The 20,812-nt window shown below is 43.0% G+C and overlaps 1 protein-coding gene across 2 annotated transcripts; it reads left to right on the plus strand.

Annotated features, from left to right (window-relative positions):
- Positions 1 to 1,292: 1,292 nt before the first annotated feature.
- On the plus strand, positions 1,293 to 18,852 carry LOC105915335 (zinc finger protein OZF). 2 transcript variants are annotated; one of them, XM_036131521.1, is made up of 2 exons: positions 1,293 to 1,613; positions 16,774 to 18,852. In XM_036131521.1, exons 1-2 carry the CDS (start codon positions 1,511 to 1,513, stop codon positions 18,210 to 18,212), a joined length of 1,542 nt encoding a protein of 513 aa, XP_035987414.1. In that variant the 5' UTR covers positions 1,293 to 1,510; the 3' UTR covers positions 18,213 to 18,852. The 2 variants fall into 2 exon arrangements, with proteins under 2 accessions (XP_035987414.1, XP_012704861.2); XM_012849407.3 differs by lacking the exon at positions 1,293 to 1,613 and adding an exon at positions 12,280 to 12,590.
- Positions 18,853 to 20,812: the final 1,960 nt, after the last annotated feature.

Consider the following 20,812-nt stretch of genomic DNA (forward strand, 5'->3'; position numbering starts at 1 on the left):
GTTTATTCGCCAAACAATTCACACAGCCAATCAGAAAGTTGATAGAGAGGGACAGACGGTTGATTAGATCCTAATAAATCGTTCTTGATGCCATGAAGCATTCTGACAAACGTCTGGCCTTAGGCGCCGTCTTATCCAACAGGTGTTCACAGGTGAGTTAGCTTGATGTGACGTGTGAGCGTTTTAAACCACCGTCAGCTAACAGGAGTTCTGTTTATACAGAAACTTCATTCATTACATATTTCACAAATATATTTATTTTCTCACTCACAGCTCAGTGTTCTCACACTCAATAACAATATTAACCAATATTTAACCACTACACATTAACATGGTGAATATTTACCCGTTAACAAAAAACTGCAGCTTTCTCCTCCATCAGGCTCAGAAACACGGACAAAACACAACTAAGAAATTAGCTAAAAATGTCCTTTTCTTTTGATTGGAGTCTAAAAGCATTAGTTATTCAAATAATCTTAGTTATTCTGAAATGTTACAGGAAACGTGTTTGCAGCATAATTTTGCTGATTTTATGTATAATAAATAAATACATTCATAGCAGCCACCGATGTTTCACTGTGTGGTGGGTTGCCTGTTGGGCTTGTTCTCATAGAGCTGCCTGCTTGTTTCTGTCGCCACACCTGGCAACACACAGTGCGCAGACCACTGAGCTATATAATACACTGGAGTGCTGATTTTGCCGAAAAACTGAAGTCACTGGCCGCCATCTTGTTACTCCCTACTCTCACAGAATCCCATAGGATTTGGTTGCAACAACAAGCAGTTTTCTGGCTGAGTGAAAACGTTTCACAGGTAATTCTACAGTCAGTGGATGTACTAACACTATCAGCTACTAGGAAATTAGGTGCTGAAATATTTTACATGGTATTCATATTAAATATATGTATATGTATATATAAGTATGTGTATATGTATATATGTATATATATATGTATACACATATGTAAATATATGTTTTTGTATATTGTTATTTATATATTTATAAATGTTAAACATATATATTTAAATGAATAAAATGCAAAATATTTCAGCACATGACTTTCTCAGTACTTGATATTTTTAGAACATAACATAAAACTATATTGCATTTCACATTTTAAAAGTTTTATGATCCCCCTGAACATGAGAAAATCCTCATTATTCGATGCTGTAGCGCACATATTCCCTAGTTACTGGGGGGAAATAGGGAGTACCAATATGGCGGCTGGTGGCTTCTTCAAAGCGACTCGTTCAAACAGCACTCCAGTGTATAATATAGCTCAGTGGCGCAGACTCGTGTTTCTCCGGAAGAATGGCGGCAGCGGGCTCGTCGTCGTTCGTGTTTTGTTGGGTTTTTGTCCACGGAGCAGCAGCGGGAGAGTTAATAAAGCTGGAAGATAGAAAGAGCAGCAGTTGGTGAACTGTGGAAAGAAGAGAAACGGCTTGAAGCTCAGCTGGAACTGCTCAGGAAGTGTTAAAGGAAAGTTTGGAGAGAGAAAAGCTAGCAGAGATGTGGAGACAGCAGGTCAAGCAGCGACTGGATGCAGCAGAGGAGCAGAGACACCACATCCTGGATGCTGCTTTCAGCCCCCAACATCTGCTGCACACATCAGGTTTGATGCTTCCACACTCCATCATCTCACCTCCAGATGCGGCTCTCAGGGCCGTTTTCTATTCAGGAGGACAAAAATAAATAAAAATAAATCCCCAATCCTGCACCATTAAAACTTAACATTCTTTAATAAATGGTCTGTGTTAAACTGCGGTGAGTCAACATGAAGACATGTTTAGGTAGACCTCAAAGAGGGTAAACCAGTTTAAGATCTGTTTATAAATTAATTTTCCATCTTTCCTCCAAACTTATATTCTTTATATATTCCAAGTTTCCAATATTCCTCTAGACTCCATTCTTTCTGGCTCCTCTTCTTCATCCTTTAGTTCTCAGAGTTCAGCAAAGAACTGGAGGTGCGCATTAGCGCCCCCATCTGGTGGGAGTCTGCTTCTTCATGGTTTCATGACTCCAGTGTGAAAGTATGCAGGGAAATGTCTTTTTATTATTCAGTAAAAAAAGAATTTCAATCAAAATATCAAAAATATTTGTGATCAAAATCAACATAAAAAAATTAAAAATAATTTCTCTCAAAATGTATGTATAAACACATACTAGTAAAATCTAATTCTATTCATCTTTTTATATTAATTTCTATGTTTGCTCTATAGGTTAATTTACAATGTGCCTATTATGTTAAACTTTTATTTAAGCTTTTCAAATTCTAGCCTAAATCCTCTTTCATGCTTATATTTCAGACATACCAAAATAACAAGTTCTGCTGTTTCATCCTCCCCACAGTGGTCACAACTCCCTGTTTTATACTTAATTCTATAATTATAAGATAAGATAAGATAAGATAGGCTTTATTGATCTCACATTGGAGAAATTCACATGTCACATCGGCTCAGTAATCAGTAATCATAGGAAGAAGGTGTCAAGTAGGACGAGGTGCATCATATATATACAGTGTGTCCTCGTTATACCATGGATCAAAAGGAGTAAGAAAAGGAAAAAAAATAAAATACAAAAAGAAATAAGGCAGAGGATGTCTTATGTACATTCACGGTGGCTTATACGCGTGTGTATTGACATATATTCGGGTGTAGCAGTAGCAGAAGTCACTACTTTCAGGATTATTGCACAGTGTATTTAATAGAATTGCTCATTCGTTATTGCATGTTGGTTATTACAGTTGTAGTTATGGTTACAGTTACAGTGCAGCATTATATAATCTGATAGCAGCAGGAATGAATGACCTGCGGTAGCGCTCCTTTTTACAGACAGGGTGTCTAAGTCTGTCACTAAAGGAGCTGCTCAGCTCCTCTACAGTCTGGTGCAGGGGGTGATAATCAGCTCCGGTAAACTTAAATCTTTCCTGTTTTCTGCCTTTTTAATCCTTAAACCATCTTCCTGTTCTTCCACATCTCATCTTTTCTGCTATCCTTTCTTCAGGTTTTGATTGATGCTTTTTTATTTTATTTTTATATTCTGTAAAGTTCTTCCTCTAGTTGGTTTGATTGCAACCATTTGTGTTACATAGCGCCCCCTACTGTACAGGAGTGACCTGGTATTATGACATGTCAATCATCTGTGGGGGGGGGGGGGCAGATTTTAAAGGGTCCATTGCCACCCCGCCACCCCACGAGCTCCGCCCCCTGCTATGTGGACCCAAGCTAACCCTAGCCTGAGCTGGAGGCGCCCGGACCGCGGCTTACAGTCAGACCAGCGGATGTTAGCTCTGTTTGTGCCAATAGCTCTGGGCCAAAAAACACGAGATCTGTTTTTAAGGTTGAGTCGCGCTCTGTGAATAAAGGCAACCCAAGTTTATTCAAGAAGCATAAAAAGTAAAATGCACAACGAAACTTTCCGTAAAATGTTACATGAGATTAAAGAAACAATAACATTTAAATGCACATTTAAAGGTGACAACTAGGTAAGAACTTATCAGGTAAACAGATAAAATAGGATTTTTGAAGAGCCAAGGGGTGTTTTTAATTATGAACTCAAAATAAAACAAATACCTTAGTAGTTCAAAAAGAAATTAGTATGTTTTTTATATATTACGACTCAAATTTGATAAGTAAGGAATTGACAAGAAACAAGATGTTACTGCTGATTTTATTCAGTGAAACGTTCTAGAGCAAATAAATAGTGTGGGGGGGAGGGTGGCTGAGTCTGATGCCGCTGTACCGTCACCAATTTCAGCCGACCTGACTCCTCAGAGAGAAACCGTTCTGCTGTGATGTTTGTGAACAAAGATTTAACCAGCGGACGAGTCTGAGCAGACACAGGAGAATCCACACGGGGCAGAAACCATTTTGTTGTGATGTTTGTGAAAAAAGCTTTTGCCAAAATAATCCACACCTGACAGGATTCCTTTAGCTTCAACATTTATGAACAGAGATTTACCCCAAAGAGCGGCTTCAACAATGACCTGAGGATCCGAGGACGACAGAGACCTTTGCATTGTGACCATTGTGAACAAAGATTTGACCAAAAATCAAATTTAGAGGCACACATGAGAATCCACACAGGAGAGAAGCCATTTAGATGTGATGTTTGTGGACAAAGATTTCGCCATAAGCCAAATTCCAACGCTCACATGGGAATGCACACAGGTAACAAAACATAATGCTGCTGGGAATATTTATCATATTAACCCAACTTTATCCTTTCTAACCTATTTAGCCCATTTTAAGGTTTGTTAGGTGACTGCTTCTAGAAACAGTCCAAGTGCTAAAAAACAAAACATCCAGCAGTTTTTTGACAATAACTAAATGTTTTGTTAGTGTCTGGAAAATGAGCCGTTTCAAAAACCTCCCAGTTGTTATCACCTAGCAACCCAAGCAAAGTAGAACTGTAACATAAAAAAACCTAACACATCACGTTATTATCACAACTTACATTGAAGTTATAATTATTATTGTTATAAATCATGCACAACTTAACATTTGCATTCATTCCCCTCAACTTAACTGCAGTTGAAAAAAAACACCGACATCTAACGGTTAGCATGATGCTAATTTGCATTGAAAATCTCATAGGGACGCTAGATGGACGCTGTAGCGTCTTATTTTTCCTCACAATCTTCTGACATAAAACAACCAAAATATCTTCTAGAAGCATCTCACACAATCAACACTTTATAAAAACAGAACGCTCACTGACAGATGTTTTAAAACAGTTGAGAAGATAGAAGTGGGTAGTTTAACTCTACAGAAACATGACTTAGCGTAGCGTTGGACTACTCTTGGACTAACTCTGGGGTTCCACTGAATGTGGAAGTGGTGCTGAAGAGCCGTGATTTCTGCCAGGCACCAGATTCCAACCAACATTCAGTGTCTCAGAAAACAAGAATATTCTGAAAAAGTAAAATATTTAATAAATGCTCCTGGCGTCCAGCCATGATCAGCTGATGACCTGCAGAGGTTTCCAGAGCCTCTAAATCACACGTCACCAGCCTTTGTGAAACTGAGAGCTACTTCATTATCATTGTGTCATACAAAGGGAGTCAGAGTTCATCTTAACTTTATGTAAAATAAACATATTTTTTATACCTTGTTATAGATGTTATCATTTTTAAATCTAGATAAATGCAGGTGTGAATAAACAGGAAGAGTAACGGAATAAAGTGAAGTTTTATATGCAGCTCACTGGTGGGTTCTGTGTTTTTAGAACAGACTCGTGGGCCCACATGTGGTCCTCGGGGGCTACTTGGTGCCCGCGGGCCACATGTTGGTGACCCCTGGTCTAAATGGACTCAGTTTGGGTCAGTAGGTGACACCATGGGGAGGACTACGGGTCTTCCACCTGATTCCACCAAAACCTGATCCAAAGACCGTGACTGATGTGGGCTTTACTGGCCTGACCAGAACCCAGCAGAGAACCTACAGAGTATTGTCCAGAGAAAGATGGAACGATGCAGACGACCTGAAGGCCGCTATGAAAGCAACCTGGGCCTCAGCAGAACCACGGGCTGATCTTCTCCACGCCTGCAGTGATTAAAACAAAACGAGCCCAAACCCGGTACTGAGGGCAGAGAAATTAATAAACTTTACAGAAACCTGGCATTTCTGTTTAAAACATCCCTTTATTAATCCGATAAAATATTTTAGTTTTCTAAGAAGCTGAATTTTGGGTTTTCCTTCTCTGTAGCCAGCATCATTAGACTGACAGGAAAAAAAAGGCTTGAAACATCTCCATCTGTGGGATGAATTTATATATCAGTTTTCTGAAAATTACTGATAGAAATATTAAACTTTCCCAATATTGTGTTTTTTAGATTTAATGTTTATTGTGTTTTAGGGTTGGACGATAATTCAATAATGATATATATCGATGATTGAAGAAAAAGGGTCAATAAAAACTTCAATAGAATAATAATAGTTTCCCCTCTTTTTGCATTCTAGCCATGTAGGTTAATATCATTACATCCTCCCAACCAATCACAACGCAGACCCAGGAACCAAGCTACGCTTCTTTCTTTCTTTCTTTCTTTCTTTCTTTCTTTCTTTCTTTCTTTCTTTCTTTCTTTCTGTAACAACATACATCCAAGCAACAATAAACAATGATAAACTATTTAAGAGGCAGCTATTTTGTTTTGCTTGTAACATAACAGGTTCTATTATGTTACTTCAAGGCTGGACTATTGTAATTCTTTACTATCAGGAAGTCCACAAAATGCAGTTCAAAGCCTTCAGCTGATCCAAAATGCTGCAGCAAGAGTTCTGATGAAAATCAACAAGAGGGATCATATTTCTCCAATTTTAGCTTCCCTTCATTGGCTTCCTGTTAAATCAAGAATAGAATTTAAAATTCTCCTTCTAACGTATAAAGCCCTTAATAATCAAGCTCCATCATATATCAGAGCTCTGATTACCCCGTATGTTCCTAACAGAGCACTTCGCTCTCAGACTGCAGGTCTGCTGGTGGTTCCTAGAGTCTCTAAAAGTAGAATGGGAGGCAGATCCTTTAGCTATCAGGCTCCTCTCCTGTGGAACCAACTCCCAGTTTTGGTCCGTGAGGCAGACACCCCGTCTACTTTTAAGACTAATCTTAAAACTTTCCTTTGTGACAAAGCTTCTAGTCAGAGTGGCTCATGTTACCCTGAGCTATCTCTATAGTTATGCTGCTATAGGCTTAGGCTGCTGGAGGACATCAGGGTCTATTTCTCTCACTCTGCTGAGTTCTCCTACTGCTCTCCAGTCTGCATTGTTTGTTGTTATTTCAGCTTTAACTTTCTGTTCTCTCTCTTTTATCTTCATAGAAGGTACACCTGGTCTGGTGTTCTGTTAGCTGTGACATCATCAGGGGAGGCAGATCATCCTCTATTACCATCTAACATAGAAAGTACTCCTGGGTCAATGTGAGCTTCTGAGCTTTCTGTGTCTCTGCTCTGTCTTCTCTAACATAGAAAGTACTCCTGGGTCGATGTGAGCTTCTGTGCTTTCTGTGTCTCTGCTCTGTCTTCTCTACCATAGAAAGTACTCCTGGGTCAATGTGAGCTTCTGTTCTTTCTGTGTCTCTGCTCTGTCTTCTCTAAGCCCCAGTGGGTGGAGGCAGATGAGCGTTCACACTGAGCCTGGTTCTGGTTCTGCTGGAGGTTCTCCTCCCTGTTAAAGGGGAGTTTTCCTCTCCACTGTCGGTTCATGCATGCTCAGTATGAGGGATTGCTGCAAAGCCATCAACAATGCAGACGACTGTCCACTGTGGCTCTACGCTCTTTCAGGAGGAGTGAATGCTGCTTGGAGAGACTTGATGCAACCTGCTGGGTTTCCTTAGAGAGGAAACTTTCTCACCAACCTGGAGGATCTGATGGAAGCTGACTTTGGAGAGAACCTTGATGATGATGTGATGTTGTAAGTGGGCGCTATATAAAAGGAATTAAATTGAAGTTCTGTGACCCTCTCATTGCTGCAGGTCCAAAGGCCAGTGAGCCAACACACACACACAGTCAGATCCAAAGTCCAGATTAGAGATAACAAACTCCTCCATGGGGAAATTCAGTCAGGGTTACAGATCGGATTAGTCGTTAAAAAACAAACTAATCTCATATTAATTGGTTCTAGAGCAAAAGAAAACAAACTTATCAGAATCGACAAACTAAATGACATGAGAAAACTGCAATATGCAGGATAGAACAAACATCTCTCAGAGTAGCTAACATGAGCTAACGGACAGTAAAGGATTCATGATTGGATCAGAACCTGTGCAGCTATTAGCACGTTGTAAGCTCCAGCAGAGATTCTAAAGTCTAGGAGCAGCAGGAGGAGGGACCTGCAGAGGTAATATGAAATAACTGCATGGAGGGAAGTTCAGCTGGACGCAGTCAAAGCAAGACGAACTGTCAATAAAATCAGAGGAGCATCAAGTTACTTCAGCAAAAACCTGAGAGAGGTCCACCACAGAGGAAAGCTCCGGCTACATTTACCTTAAAAAGATTTATTCATCATGGGAAGGTTACAGATTTATCACATCTGGTGTCCTAACCTCAGTGAGTGGCGTCATAGCTGAGTAGTCGTCTCTTCTGCTGTTCAACCTTCTTTCAACACAGATACTTACGCAGAGGGAGAAACCTTCTACATAAAGTCATTTAAATTATCATCTGTGTGTAAAACTTAGATTGTATAATTAGGTGATTGTTGGAGGAAGACGCCTCTAGTCACAGTCCAGATTCCCAGGCTAGTGAGCAGCTTTTTGTCTCCTGCTCTCACACAGCTTATACTATATTATTATACTATATATGAGCTCATGTAGACCTGAGGAAAAAGACTAGATGGATGGATTTTTATTGTACTCCACATACACTCATGTGTACAAAATGCAGTCAGTTTAGCTCTTCACTCTAAAACAGGGATTCCCAAACTGTGGTGCGCGCAAGCTGCCACTAGGGGGCGCGCGAGCTGAAATCTGTAATGGCAATTTGACAGTGTTTTTTTCCCCCACACCATAAAGACGTGTAAATAATAATTTCCTTTGTGGAAACTAAAATCAAAACAGCAAATATAATAAATAAATAAAATGTATTGACATGAAAATCTGTTTATTTTAAAAAGTCTTGTTCTACACTATATTTTAAGATGAATTTATCTTCTTCTACGCATTGAAGCACAATGCGTAGAAGAAGCAGCTTGTGCCTCTACTTCATTCATTCTGGCAAATATGCTCAGTTGACTGAAACCAGGGAATCGGAGGCAACAGACGAGTGAATTGCAAACCAATGACAAATGTCAATGTCATTGATAAATCTCTCCAACTCTTTTCTCGCTTCACGTCGTGTACGTCAGTAGAGGGACAAATGAATTCGGGCCGAAAGTTTTTACAAGCTTAATCTGAGCGACACAGTCTCTCTTTGGATCGCGCAGCGCGTACAAACAGCGCTGCTCATGTTGCGGTGACTCTGAACTTCTACCAGCACTGATGCCTATCCCCCCCCCCCCCACACCCTCCTGCAGCCTCCGTGATTTATTGACTATGGTCACGCACAGAGCTGCAATACGTTTCATTGAGAGTCAGACAGGCGCAGTTCATTTTACAGATGCGGTTTTAGCGCATATTCAAACAGGGCCAAACCAGCGGTGGGGCTGAGGTGTGTTGCCCTGGCCGCGTCTACCTGCTGAATGCAGCCGCTGTAAAAGTTTTTATTTCTCTGATTAATAACATATTTATGGAGCGCTCTGTTATTGTTACCCTGGTCTGCTCTACCAAAGTTTCTCTCTCTCCCTCTCTCTCTCTCTCTCTCTCTCTCTCTCTCTCTCTCTCTCTCTCTCTCTCTCTCTCTCTCTCTCTCTCTCTCTCACTCACACTCACACACAGGTAGATCATCAGTTTAATCCTTTGCTTCAGAGACGTGTCAGGTTGTGGAGGTGAGGCTGATGTGAGCGTCTCTTTCTTTCTCTCGCTCCAGGCTGAGCCACTGATGCAACTGCAAAATCCTCAGGATTCTGTTGTGGATTTTGCAACTTTATTGCAGTTTAATTCAAATTATGTAGCAATTTTATTCCCACAACTTTTGTTATGATGGATGATGGATGTAACTGCAGCAGAATTTTTTATTTTGTGGGGGGGGCTTGCGCCAAGCCGGTTGGAACACTGAAGGGGGTGTGCGGCTAAAAAAGTTTGGGAACTGCTCTAAAACTACAACCAGGAGTCGGTCTGATTGTGAGGAGCAGCTGAACTAAATCATAGAAACAATAGAAAACTGTACAGAGATGCTTCTCTGCAGTTAAACCAGAAACGGTTGTAGCACGGTGGTTTGTTGCACACAAACCCTAATAAAGGAAGCTGGCTTCCCTAAGGTGGGCTGTTGCTCCTCCAGAACCAGAACCTGGCGGTTCTGAACCTCCTGCCAGAGGTCAGCAGACTGAACAGTCCTCTGGACCCGGGTCTTGCTTAATGCAACGTCCTGGATGAAGGGACGAGAAGTCCCGATGCTTTGTCCCGCCCTCCTCCCCGTCTTCCAGTCTGCAGCATGGCAGCCGGCGGTCCACATGGAGACGCTGCTGGTCAGAACCCTCAGTGGTTCCTGGGAGGAAGGTGGTCAGGTTGGTCCATAAAGCCCATTTCATGTGACAGTCTCAGCGGGCAGGAAGAGCTATTAATACGCATAAACCAGCAATAAAAACAATTAAAATCAAAGAGAGAAAAAAATAAATTCTAATCAGAAATAAGGTAATTAAGAAATTAATTAAGGGCTTGAGAACATAAATATTTCTTAAAGCATATCCTATAAAATCCCCTTTTTTAGCTCTTAAAGGCATACTATGCAACATTTTTCAGTTAATTAATGTGTTCCATACCGTTTTGGATGATTAAATGAGTCATTTCAGGTTGAACTAAGGTTTTCTCGGCCACCCTGGTGGTCTGTGGGGGAAATACCGCACTTGCGATTGCAGGAGCACTCGGCCCGCACACACAGGCTCAGAAGTCTGGTGCATCGTCATCATGAGAGTCGGTCTCGCTTTACGGAGAGAACTGCTACACGCCCGCAGTGAAAGGCATGCTTGCTGCTAGCGCGGTGGTGATATTTGTGCAGTTATCATGGCGGAACCAGCGAGAAAACAGCGAAAGCCCATGTTGGAGCAGGCAAGAAAGAGGAAAAGGGTTCTGGACAGAGAGAGGAGTCGTACGCGGGTGAACATCATTTTCAGAATGGCGAGAGCTAAAAGAAAAAGAAGGCTGCAAGGCTGACGCGGACCTCACGTTTCTGCTGATGCGATTGTAAGTAACATTGTAGGGTTTCCCTCACGCTACCGCCTCGCCGACATTCCAAAAAAATAATAATAAAAAAATAAAACTAACTCGATATGCCCGCAAAGCTTGTCTCCCCCCGCAAATTCCTAGGGGAAACACTGCATTGGAATGGTTTCTCTCTCTCTGTTTGCATGTTCATACTTTCACTGTTAGGCATTGTTTGTACTGCCGTTTTTTCCACTTTTCGTTGCGTTCGCCTGTCTGCTAAGCTCAAAACAACCGCGCCTGGCTTGACGGAGAAACCAGAACAGCTGAGCATCTTTATGACAGTGCACTTTTACTTTCGCCCTCTGGGGGGAGCCTCGCTGGAAAATCAACGCCGGTTGCATAGTATACCTTTAAATACATGTTGGAGTCTCCAGGAGAGCAGAACAGATGAATGTAGTCGGTCCAGGAGCTGCGGAGAGATCTTCATGTTCTGCCTGGGTCATTTTTATCAAGCCGTTCAGTTTTTTCTCTCTTCTTTATAATGTTTTTTTTAACAATTACATCACAGTATTTATATTATATTTACTACACACCTGCTAAGAAAGCTCATGGACTTCCATCTTACCAGTTTAGTGAAGCAGCCATTTTTATTTCTCGGTGTGGTTTTGTAGTCCAACCTGAAGGTGGCTGAAGCTACCAGTGGATCAGTGAAATGTTCACACATGATGGATGTAACTGCAGCAAAACCCAGCAAACTCCAACAATGGCTGAACAGGGTGGAGTGGAACGCCCTGTGACCTGGAGGGGAGCCAGGTTGAAGCCCCTGCTTTAGATTTAAAGCACACTCCTTAGGCCAGGGGGGTCTTTGCAGTCCCTGGACTGATTTTGTCCTTTTAGCTTTCAAATATGTTTATCTTGACGATTGTGTCCCACAAGACAAAAGGTTTATATGCCCCTACCTTAGAGGATTGATGCGCGCTTCTCTTGGGTATCTTCATGGAAAAGGAAATAGTGATTACTGTAAAACAAATAGTTAACATTTCTTTGGAAAAAGAGAAAAATAGTTGATAAGCTGTCCGAGTTTACACTAAAAATATGGCACTGAGACCTTAGAGGAAGAAATTATGTAAGAACTGATAAACTAGTTAATGTCCACAGTTTAGCATAAGCAGTATAATCCAGGCTAAGATCTGATCAGACATGTTTAAATAAAACTTATTAATGTCATGTCAACGCCATGCAGTCACTGATATGTGAATGAAAAGGTTGAGATTATCCAAATGCAACGTCTCAACACATCCTGCTGGGAAGAAGCAGCAGCAGGAGAGAAGGTCTGCAAGGGAGGAGACATGCAGAGGATTACAGCCACAAAGTGGCTATTATTATTATTATTATTATTATTATTATTATTATTTTATTATTATTATTTTATTATTATTATTATTAAGGGTAGTTGTTATTTAGGGTAGTTATTTTAAGTAGAGCCTGTACCACATACTCCTGAGCGGCAGGGGGCGGTATGGACACCAGGGGGCATTCTTACCCGCCATTAAACACAAAGAAGATGCTGAAGAAGAAGATGAAGGCTCGTCGTCCTTCGTGTTTTGTTGGGTTTTTGTCCACGGAGCAGCAGCGGGAGAGTTAATAAAGCTGGAAGATAGAAAGAGCAGCAGTTGGTGAACTGTGGAAAGAAGAGAAACGGCTTGAAGCTCAGCTGGAACTGCTCAGGAAGTGTTAAAGGAAAGTTTGGAGAGAGAAAAGCTAGCAGAGATGTGGAGACAGCAGGTCAAGCAGCGACTGGATGCAGCAGAGGCGCAGGATGCTGATTATAACCCGTTAGACCGGCTGCACAGATTAGGTCTGTAAGATTTTTTATTATTCATTTCAGCTGCAGCTCTGCTCAGCTTCAGGCTCCGCTGCTCTGCAGAAATGATACGTCACCGCGTCCGCCATGTTGTGAGTGGCAGGTTGCCCTGGAAACCAGCCCCACAGGCTAACAGAATAAAAGAAACAGCGACTTTTACTTGAAATACATTTTTTTTTTTGTATTGAACAAAGTATTAATTTTAGTTTTAAAAGTCATTATTGAGACAAAATAATCTTAAAGGATTCAGAAGTTATTGTATCTCTGAATCCATTAAGGACAGAAGATCCAACATGAAACTGAAGAAAGTTCAAAAGACCACGACATGATTTAGTTTTAGCTCTGATAGTTTAAATGTGTCCTTAGTCATTATATAATGGAGGAACATGAACATTTTACTAATGTTATTTTAACGCCCCAGGGAAATTTTTTCATTTTAGTTTTGTTTATCTACGTTGATGCTGTGAACCTAACATTTGTCAGGGTTCTGTTTTTGGGGGCGAGTTATAATTTTTTTCTTATTAACTGGAACATAAACTTCAGTGACCTCGTATTCTGAAGCCACTGCGTCCAGCATGGTCAACCCGCTGCAGCTGAAACGGCTCCAACTCTTCTAGGAAGGCGGTCCAAAAGGTTCTGGAGTGTTTATTCTTGCAGCAACACATTCATGAGGTCAGACACTGATGTGGGACGAGATTACGTTGGATTTACAGCGTTTCACTTAGGGCTGGACGACATCAGGCCAGAGACAGACCCAGGGCTGATGCAGACGCACATGGAGCAATAGCGCCATCTACAGATTATATTCCATATGCTTGTCAGAGCTGATTGTAAGCAGCTCAGCCTCTGAAAACACGCATTTCCACCGCGGACGACCATTTTAGGCAGGATCTCAGAGGCAGACCTGAACAGACGGAGTGTCGGGAACAGCAGGAGTCACTTACTTCTCTCGCTTTCATACCTCTGACCAGTTCAGGCTTTTTTCTATATCTGAATTTGCTCTTTTGTTTTACAGTGATAAACTATATTTAAGGTCATTTCCTGGAATAACGTTTCCTGTGTGTTTATTACTGTGTGGACAGGAGGACATTATTAGGTCATTTAGGTTAGATCAGCAGCAGTGATCGATGAACTGAGTGAAACGTGGCGTCTCGGCTTGTGTGGACATCATCATCATCATCATGTGAATGAAATGGGTTCCGTAAATATTCTGTCCTAACAGCAACAGCAGACTGGATCACTGCTCTTCCAGCTGATTTAGGCAAAAACATGAATTTAGGTTCACCTTTCAGGCCTTGGTGCTCAGCTCTGATCTTTCTTTTCTTTTCTGGGATGGTTGTTCATACCATTAATTTAAGGCGTCTGCCGTCTTCTGTCTGGATGGTTCTAAGGTAACAGAAGGAGACGCCACACAGCAGCGGAAACGCACCAGAATCCATCTTGTCCTGCTCCAGTTTCAGCTGTTTGTGTCCAAACCAAAACGGTTCGGGCCAATCAGGTTGCAGAATTGGTTTAAGGCGGGACATTTAAACCAAACCTGAACATGGCAGCACAGCAGGAGGAGCCGCTGCTTCACACCTGATTGGTCAGAATCAACATTTCTTCTTTGAAAGAAGAGGCCTGACCAGCGTCGCTTGTTGTGGTTTCATGGTGGTTTCCCTCCTTTTCCAGATGGATTAGATGGGAGCAGAACTAGAGTACATTACTAATCTGGGTCGCCGGGTTACAATAAAGCTTTGATCAAGAAAAGACTCCACGGATTCTGCGTCGCTGTGTCATCATGATGCAATGGGAGCCGTGATGCTAAGACCACATCATAGCGTCACGGCTCAGCTAGGAGCAGCGGCCTTCATGGCGGCGTGTCTGCTGCTGTGGACACGTCTCTGTGGACGCTTCTCTGTGGACGCGTCTCTGTGGACACGTCTCTGTGGGCGCGTCCCTGTGGACACGTCCCTGTGGACACGTCCCTGTGGACGCGTCTCTGTGGGCGCGTCTCTGTGGGCGCGTCTCTGTGGACGCGTCTCTGTGGACACGTCCCTGTGGACGCGTCTCTGTGGACGCGTCTCTGTGGACGCGTCCCTGTGGACCGTCTCTGTGGACACGTCTCTGTGGACACGTCTCTGTGGGCGCGTCTCTGTGGACGCGTCTCTGTGGACGCTTCTCTGTGGACGCGTCTCTGTGGACACGTCTCTGTGGGCGCGTCCCTGTGGACACGTCCCTGTGGACACGTCCCTGTGGACGCGTCTCTGTGGGCGCGTCTCTGTGGGCGCGTCTCTGTGGACGCGTCTCTGTGGACACGTCCCTGTGGACGCGTCTCTGTGGACGCGTCTCTGTGGACGCGTCCCTGTGGACGCGTCTCTGTGGACGCGTCTCTGTGGACACGTCCCTGTGGACGCGTCTCTGTGGACGCGTCTCTGTGGACACGTCCCTGTGGACGCGTCTCTGTGGGCGCGTCTCTGTGGACGCGTCCCTGTGGACGCGTCTCTGTGGACGCGTCTCTGTGGACACGTCCCTGTGGACGAGCAGCAGGAGCAGAGCGGTGACCTACGACCCTTCAGACGCTTTGAAAACTATGGGTTACGTCTCCATGTTACCGCCCCATATGGAAGCATATTGCTCAGTTCTCTACATCGTTCTGTACATCAGCTGCAGTCTTTCCTTTATTTAACATGAATATTGCATTTCTGTCTGAATCTGTTTATTAGATTTTGAGCCTGTATAAACGGTGCATTCAGAATACTTTCTTTCCTTTTAATCCCAACACATTTTAATCCGATCAGGGAAAGGTACGCACTTAAACTTAAACTCCTGTCATTAACAAGCTAACAAGCTAACAGCTAACAGCGCGTTAGACGAGCTAGCAGACCGACACTCAGGCGACACCTGAAGCTGGACTTCAGCCGCGCAGGATCCGCTCTCAGCGCCGAGCCAAGAGCTGTTCATGTTTGCTCACTTTGAAAAAAGGACAAACGTCAGATTTATAAAAACTATTTACCTGCTGTTTAGCTCTCTTCCCCCTCATCAATGACTCCATGTTGTTTCAGCTCCTGTATCTCTGTGAGGCTCTTCCCCCCCCATGTCAGATGTCATTACTTTTGTTTTTTTGTGAAGCGCAACGTGTTCCTGATCGTTTGAGGACTTAGTTTGAGTCGTTTTCTCTGTGTTGTCAGTAGAATCTAATACAAATAAATCAGTATTTGAATTATTTGTATAGTATTTCAACTGGCTCAGCAGCCAGTCAGTATCTACGACCAGGGCTGTGAATAAAAACCGATACAAGGATTAATATTGATGGTTTTAAAAATGATTTAATATCAATATTCTGGCTTTCAATATCGATGTACCTCCCAGCACATAGGGGGCGTTATTACAGCTGTTACTGTTCACAGCGAGGAAGAGCAATGAGAAGAATCTGTGAAACGGCTGACAGGATTTTAGACGCACCTTCGCCCCTAAAATCAGACGTTTGGGACATTTTTGGTTTCTGTGATAGGTTAAATATGCATTAAACCAAAAGCACTTTATTTTCCTGTTAATATATCAGTGTTCAATAAATAGAACATAAATATATTTGGCTGGTTTTGGTGATTGAATGACTTTGAGCATTAATTTGAAAGTGATAAATATCGATATTGGAGTCAAATCAAGCTGAGCTACGTATCGATAATTGTATCGTATCGGCTCATCCTAGACGACACGTGGCTCTATTTACAACGCTCTGCAGGTAAACGGCTCCGCCACATGGCGAGTGACGCATTAATCGCGCGACACGATGAATTGATGGTGAAATTCGCTTTTAATTGTTGATTTTTATCGATTTTATTGATTCGTTGTTGCAGCCCTAGTTAAATGCAGAAGACACATTTCATTAGAATGACAAATGTTTATTTTTATTATCAGTAATTGAACAATATCATCTTATTTTAACTTTCCTCTCTTTTGCATTAGAACTTAACTTTAAATGAGCTCGTTATCCTTATTGTTCCCCATTGTGGGACAATAAAGGGATTTCTTATCTAAAAGATGTTATGTGAAAACGAGGCTACAATCAGATCAAGGAGAGTCCAGAACCGGCTCCACAGAAATTATCTTTATTCATCAGAACCATAAGGAGGACATCTGAATCTTAACGATTAACACAAGCAGCTGTTTTCATGGTTTTCATCCTGTGTTTCAGTGTTTCCTGAAGATGCTCAGCAGACGCTGCTGCTCAAAGAAGAAGCTGCTGAGGAACAGAGTTCTGATGCGGACCAAGAGGACCCACAGCCGGTCCACATAAAGGAGGAAGAGGAGGAACTGTGGATCGGTCCGGAGGCAGCGGACCTGGATGTGAATGACGACGCTGATGCCAGCAGATTTCCAGTCATTAAAGTTATCGTTAAGAGCGAGGATGAGGATGATGAACCTGGAGACGTTCCAAACAGCAGCTCAGCTGAGCAGATGAAGGCAGAGACTGATGAAGAGGAGGGTGGAGGAGCAGAATCCAGCAGGCACCCAGATGTGAACCCTCGCCGTGGCTCCTCCAAGTCTTCAGACACTGAGAACAGCGAAGTGGAGGATGAAGGTGAGAAGCTTCCTGACTCTGAGCTGAAGCTGCCGTCAGACCAGGGGTCTGAAACCGGCGAGCTGAGGACCGGCTGGAAGCAGAGCGCTGCTCCCGGGTCGGGTGGAAACCCCGTCAGCCTGAAGTGCTTCATCTGTGATGACTGCGGTAAAACCTTCAAAAAGAGACATTATCTAAACGAACACATCAGAAGCCACACGGGGGAGAGGCCGTTCGCTTGTGACGTCTGTGGACAGAGGTTCAGCCTGAAGAAATGTCTGAACGTCCACGTGAGGAACCACTCTGGGGAGAAACCGTTCTGCTGCGACGTTTGTGGCCAGAGGTTCAGCCTGAAGAGAACGTTGAATGACCACCAGAGGATCCACACCGGGGAGAAACCGTTTAGTTGTGATGTTTGTGGCCAGAGCTTCAGCCTGAAGAAAACGTTAAACGATCACCTGAGAATCCACACGGGACAGAAACCCTTCAGCTGTGACGTTTGTGGGCAAACGTTCAGCCTTAAGACCACCTTAAACAGACACATCCAGATCCACACGGGACAGAAAGCCTTCCGCTGCGACCTGTGTGGACAACGGTTCAGACAAAAGTCCACGTTAAACCGTCACCTGACCATCCACACGGGGCAGGAGACATACCCCTGTGAGGTTTGTGAGCAAAAGTTTGAGCGAAAGACACATCTGAACATCCACATGCGAGTCCACGCTGGTCAGCAGCCGTTCTGCTGCGACGTGTGCGGACAAAGGTTCGACCGCAAGTCCAATCTGAAGATACACCTGAGGATCCACACAGGACAGAAGCCGTACTGTTGTGGTTTCTGTGGACAGAGGTTTGGCAGGAAGTCCAATCTGAACAGACACATGAGAATCCACACAGGAGAGAAATCCTTTAGTTGTGAGTTTTGTGAGCAGCGGTTCAGCCTGAAGACGAGTTTAAACGATCACCTGAGGATCCACACGGGGGAGAAGCCATTTTTTTGTGACGTTTGTGGTCAAAGATTTCGCCAAAAGTCCACGTTGAATATTCACATGAAAATCCACACCAGACAGAAATAATCGCTGAGTTTGAGGCCAGACGATCGCTTCTCTGGTTACTGCTAAAAACTAAAAAGTCTATTCGTTATCATCCAGCTGCATAATCATATTTATATTCATTAATTCTGGTATAATCTGTTGAGAACGGCTGTGAAGAACCTCCCTAGTTTCCACCGGTGAGACCCTGCAGGGTCGGGGTTTGTTACATGACTGAGTTGGACCCTTGACTCCATTTTACTGTATTACTATTACTAATATATAGTATTACTAATTTTCACAGGATGGATGTGATTCTGCAGATTTTCTTTCATCATATCTTTATTTGCAGTTTAAAGCCCTCTGATATCTCAACAGTCGGGTTTTTTCTCTGCAGTAACAGGACGTTTGTCACGAAAGCTCAGATTGTGATGAAGTGTTTTAACTTTTTATTTAATCTCTTCAAAAATATATATATTTACTCGTGAGAATGAATAATTAGTGCATGAAATGTTTTTTTTTGCCAAAGTCTTAGTTTAACAAAAGTAAAGGAATATATGTGCAACTATTATGTCCTGAAGGAAAATTATGTTCAAAATGATTGTCCTGGTTCTGTTTTCAGAAGAAAGTATTAAATATTAAAGGCTGTAATAAAATTAATGAAATAAGTCTGTTCTGTAAGGAAGTTCTGGGTTTTCTTTGTAAATAAAGACTTTATTTATTTATTTATGTTCCAGCAGAGAAACTCAAATTCTGTAGCAATAGTACCGATTCTTAACCAGCAGAACCGTCTGTTCAAAGCATCAATAAGAGAGATCTGATCTAAAGAAATCCGTATAATGGTCAATACCAAGACCTCGGCTCCAGCAGAATACCCTTCATAACAGATCCTAACTCCTAGCTCCTAACTCCTAGCTCCTAACTCCTATCAGAATCAAGTTTAATCGCCAAGTAGGTTTGCACTTACAAGGAATTTGACTTGGTGTTGATGGTGCAGACAAAAAATAGAAATACAATAAATGAAAAGGATATATATACAGAAGCTATATACACTCAGTAGACTGTGCGTTAATGTAACGCAGAAGCTTGTTAGTCCTGAACGGGGGAGAGAGACAGTGTCCAGTTTCACGGGCGGCTCTTGGCCTTGTTCATCCCTACCTTCTAAGTCCTATCTCCTAGCTCCCTGACCTTTGCTGGGTCAGCAGAACTCCATCAGGGAGGAAAGGAGCTTCAGCTGCTGAGCTGATTCCAGACTTTAACTCTGACGTCATTAGTGATGAAAACATGGAGAATGGAGTCAGAGACGTGGAGTCAGATGGAGATGGAAGTCCACCGATGGGCCAACGTGTTTTTACTTTGCTGAGCTGAACCACCTGCTGAGTTTGTATCTCCATCAGCCCAGAAAATCTGCTCCAGATCCCGTTGAGGATGTTGATCTGTTGTTATGGTTCTGGTCCTCTTGAACAAAACTGGCTGATGCTAACGGCTGATAACCTTTTTTATAGAGCACACCCAAGGTGACCACAGTTCTGTACCGGCCCATAAATTTAGAAGAAGACGAACAGAAACGACCAATAAAAATGTAGCTGGGCTGTCGGCCTGACCATGGCCTTTGTAACGGTACTGGGCAGAACCGTTCTAGACCATGCTGTGACTTTCTGGACGGTAGACCTTTGTTCCCAAAAAAGAGGAAAGAGTTGGAGAACCTGGTAGTAAATCCAAACAGGTGAAGGGAGGAGTGGCTCTTGTTGTGCCATTTTACCGCCATGATGAATAATTGATGTCAGATTGAATTCTGAACAGTATTTTGGAGAAGGTAACAAAAGGAATTCCCCTCACAAAGGACGGCCCTCTCTCTCAGCAGGGTGTTTCTGTAAACACCCCACAGATAAAAGGTCAGAGTTCTTCTCACCACCTCCTCTTGAGACTCTTCACTTCAGACTCAAAGCTGCTCAGACCACCTCTCCCTGAAGCAGACCAGGAACAAACTACTTCAGACCATCGGCCCTGCACGAGCCTGACCGACACACAAGCCAGCATTGGGGAGAAATTTCTCATCGCCCGGGGGACATATCCGGGCAAATCATAGTTAAATCTGCTGTCTTAACCTCAGCATAGCAGGAGGAAGAAATCCTGCCACGCCAAAAACAGCTTTGTTTATTTTTGTCAGCCTTTAGAGGCAAGCGAAACCCAGACGGAGCTGAAAAGCCGGCAGAAGGACCCGCTGTCGAATGCTGAGGAGAACCTGCTTAAATCGGACTGCATGCAGGTCAGAGATTGGGCAGAGACCAGGCCTCCGATCCCTCTACATGCTGCTGCAGAGCTAAACGCCAGCCTGCCAAGAACTAACCAGCAACTTTCCTGCTTTCCAGTCCTCCTTCCTTGGATGGCCAAAGCGGACAGAACTCACACGAGGCAAAAGACAGGTTTGGGCAGAGAGCTGAGGGAGAAGTTAAATGGTTCGTTTGAAAATGTTTTGTAAATCGTTTGGACACATGGTTGCTTTAAAACAAAGGGCAAACGAGGTAGCTCATTTGGTACCGTGTCATTGTCGAGTGTGTTTTATGGTTATAACAAAGGTTATCTCCACAAGGGTTTTATACATTGATGGGACATTAAAGTTTACGTTATCCGGCTCACTCACT

The sequence above is a fragment of the Fundulus heteroclitus genome, unplaced genomic scaffold (genome assembly GCF_011125445.2).
Source record: "Fundulus heteroclitus isolate FHET01 unplaced genomic scaffold, MU-UCD_Fhet_4.1 scaffold_44, whole genome shotgun sequence".
Lineage (NCBI taxonomy): Eukaryota > Metazoa > Chordata > Actinopteri > Cyprinodontiformes > Fundulidae > Fundulus > Fundulus heteroclitus.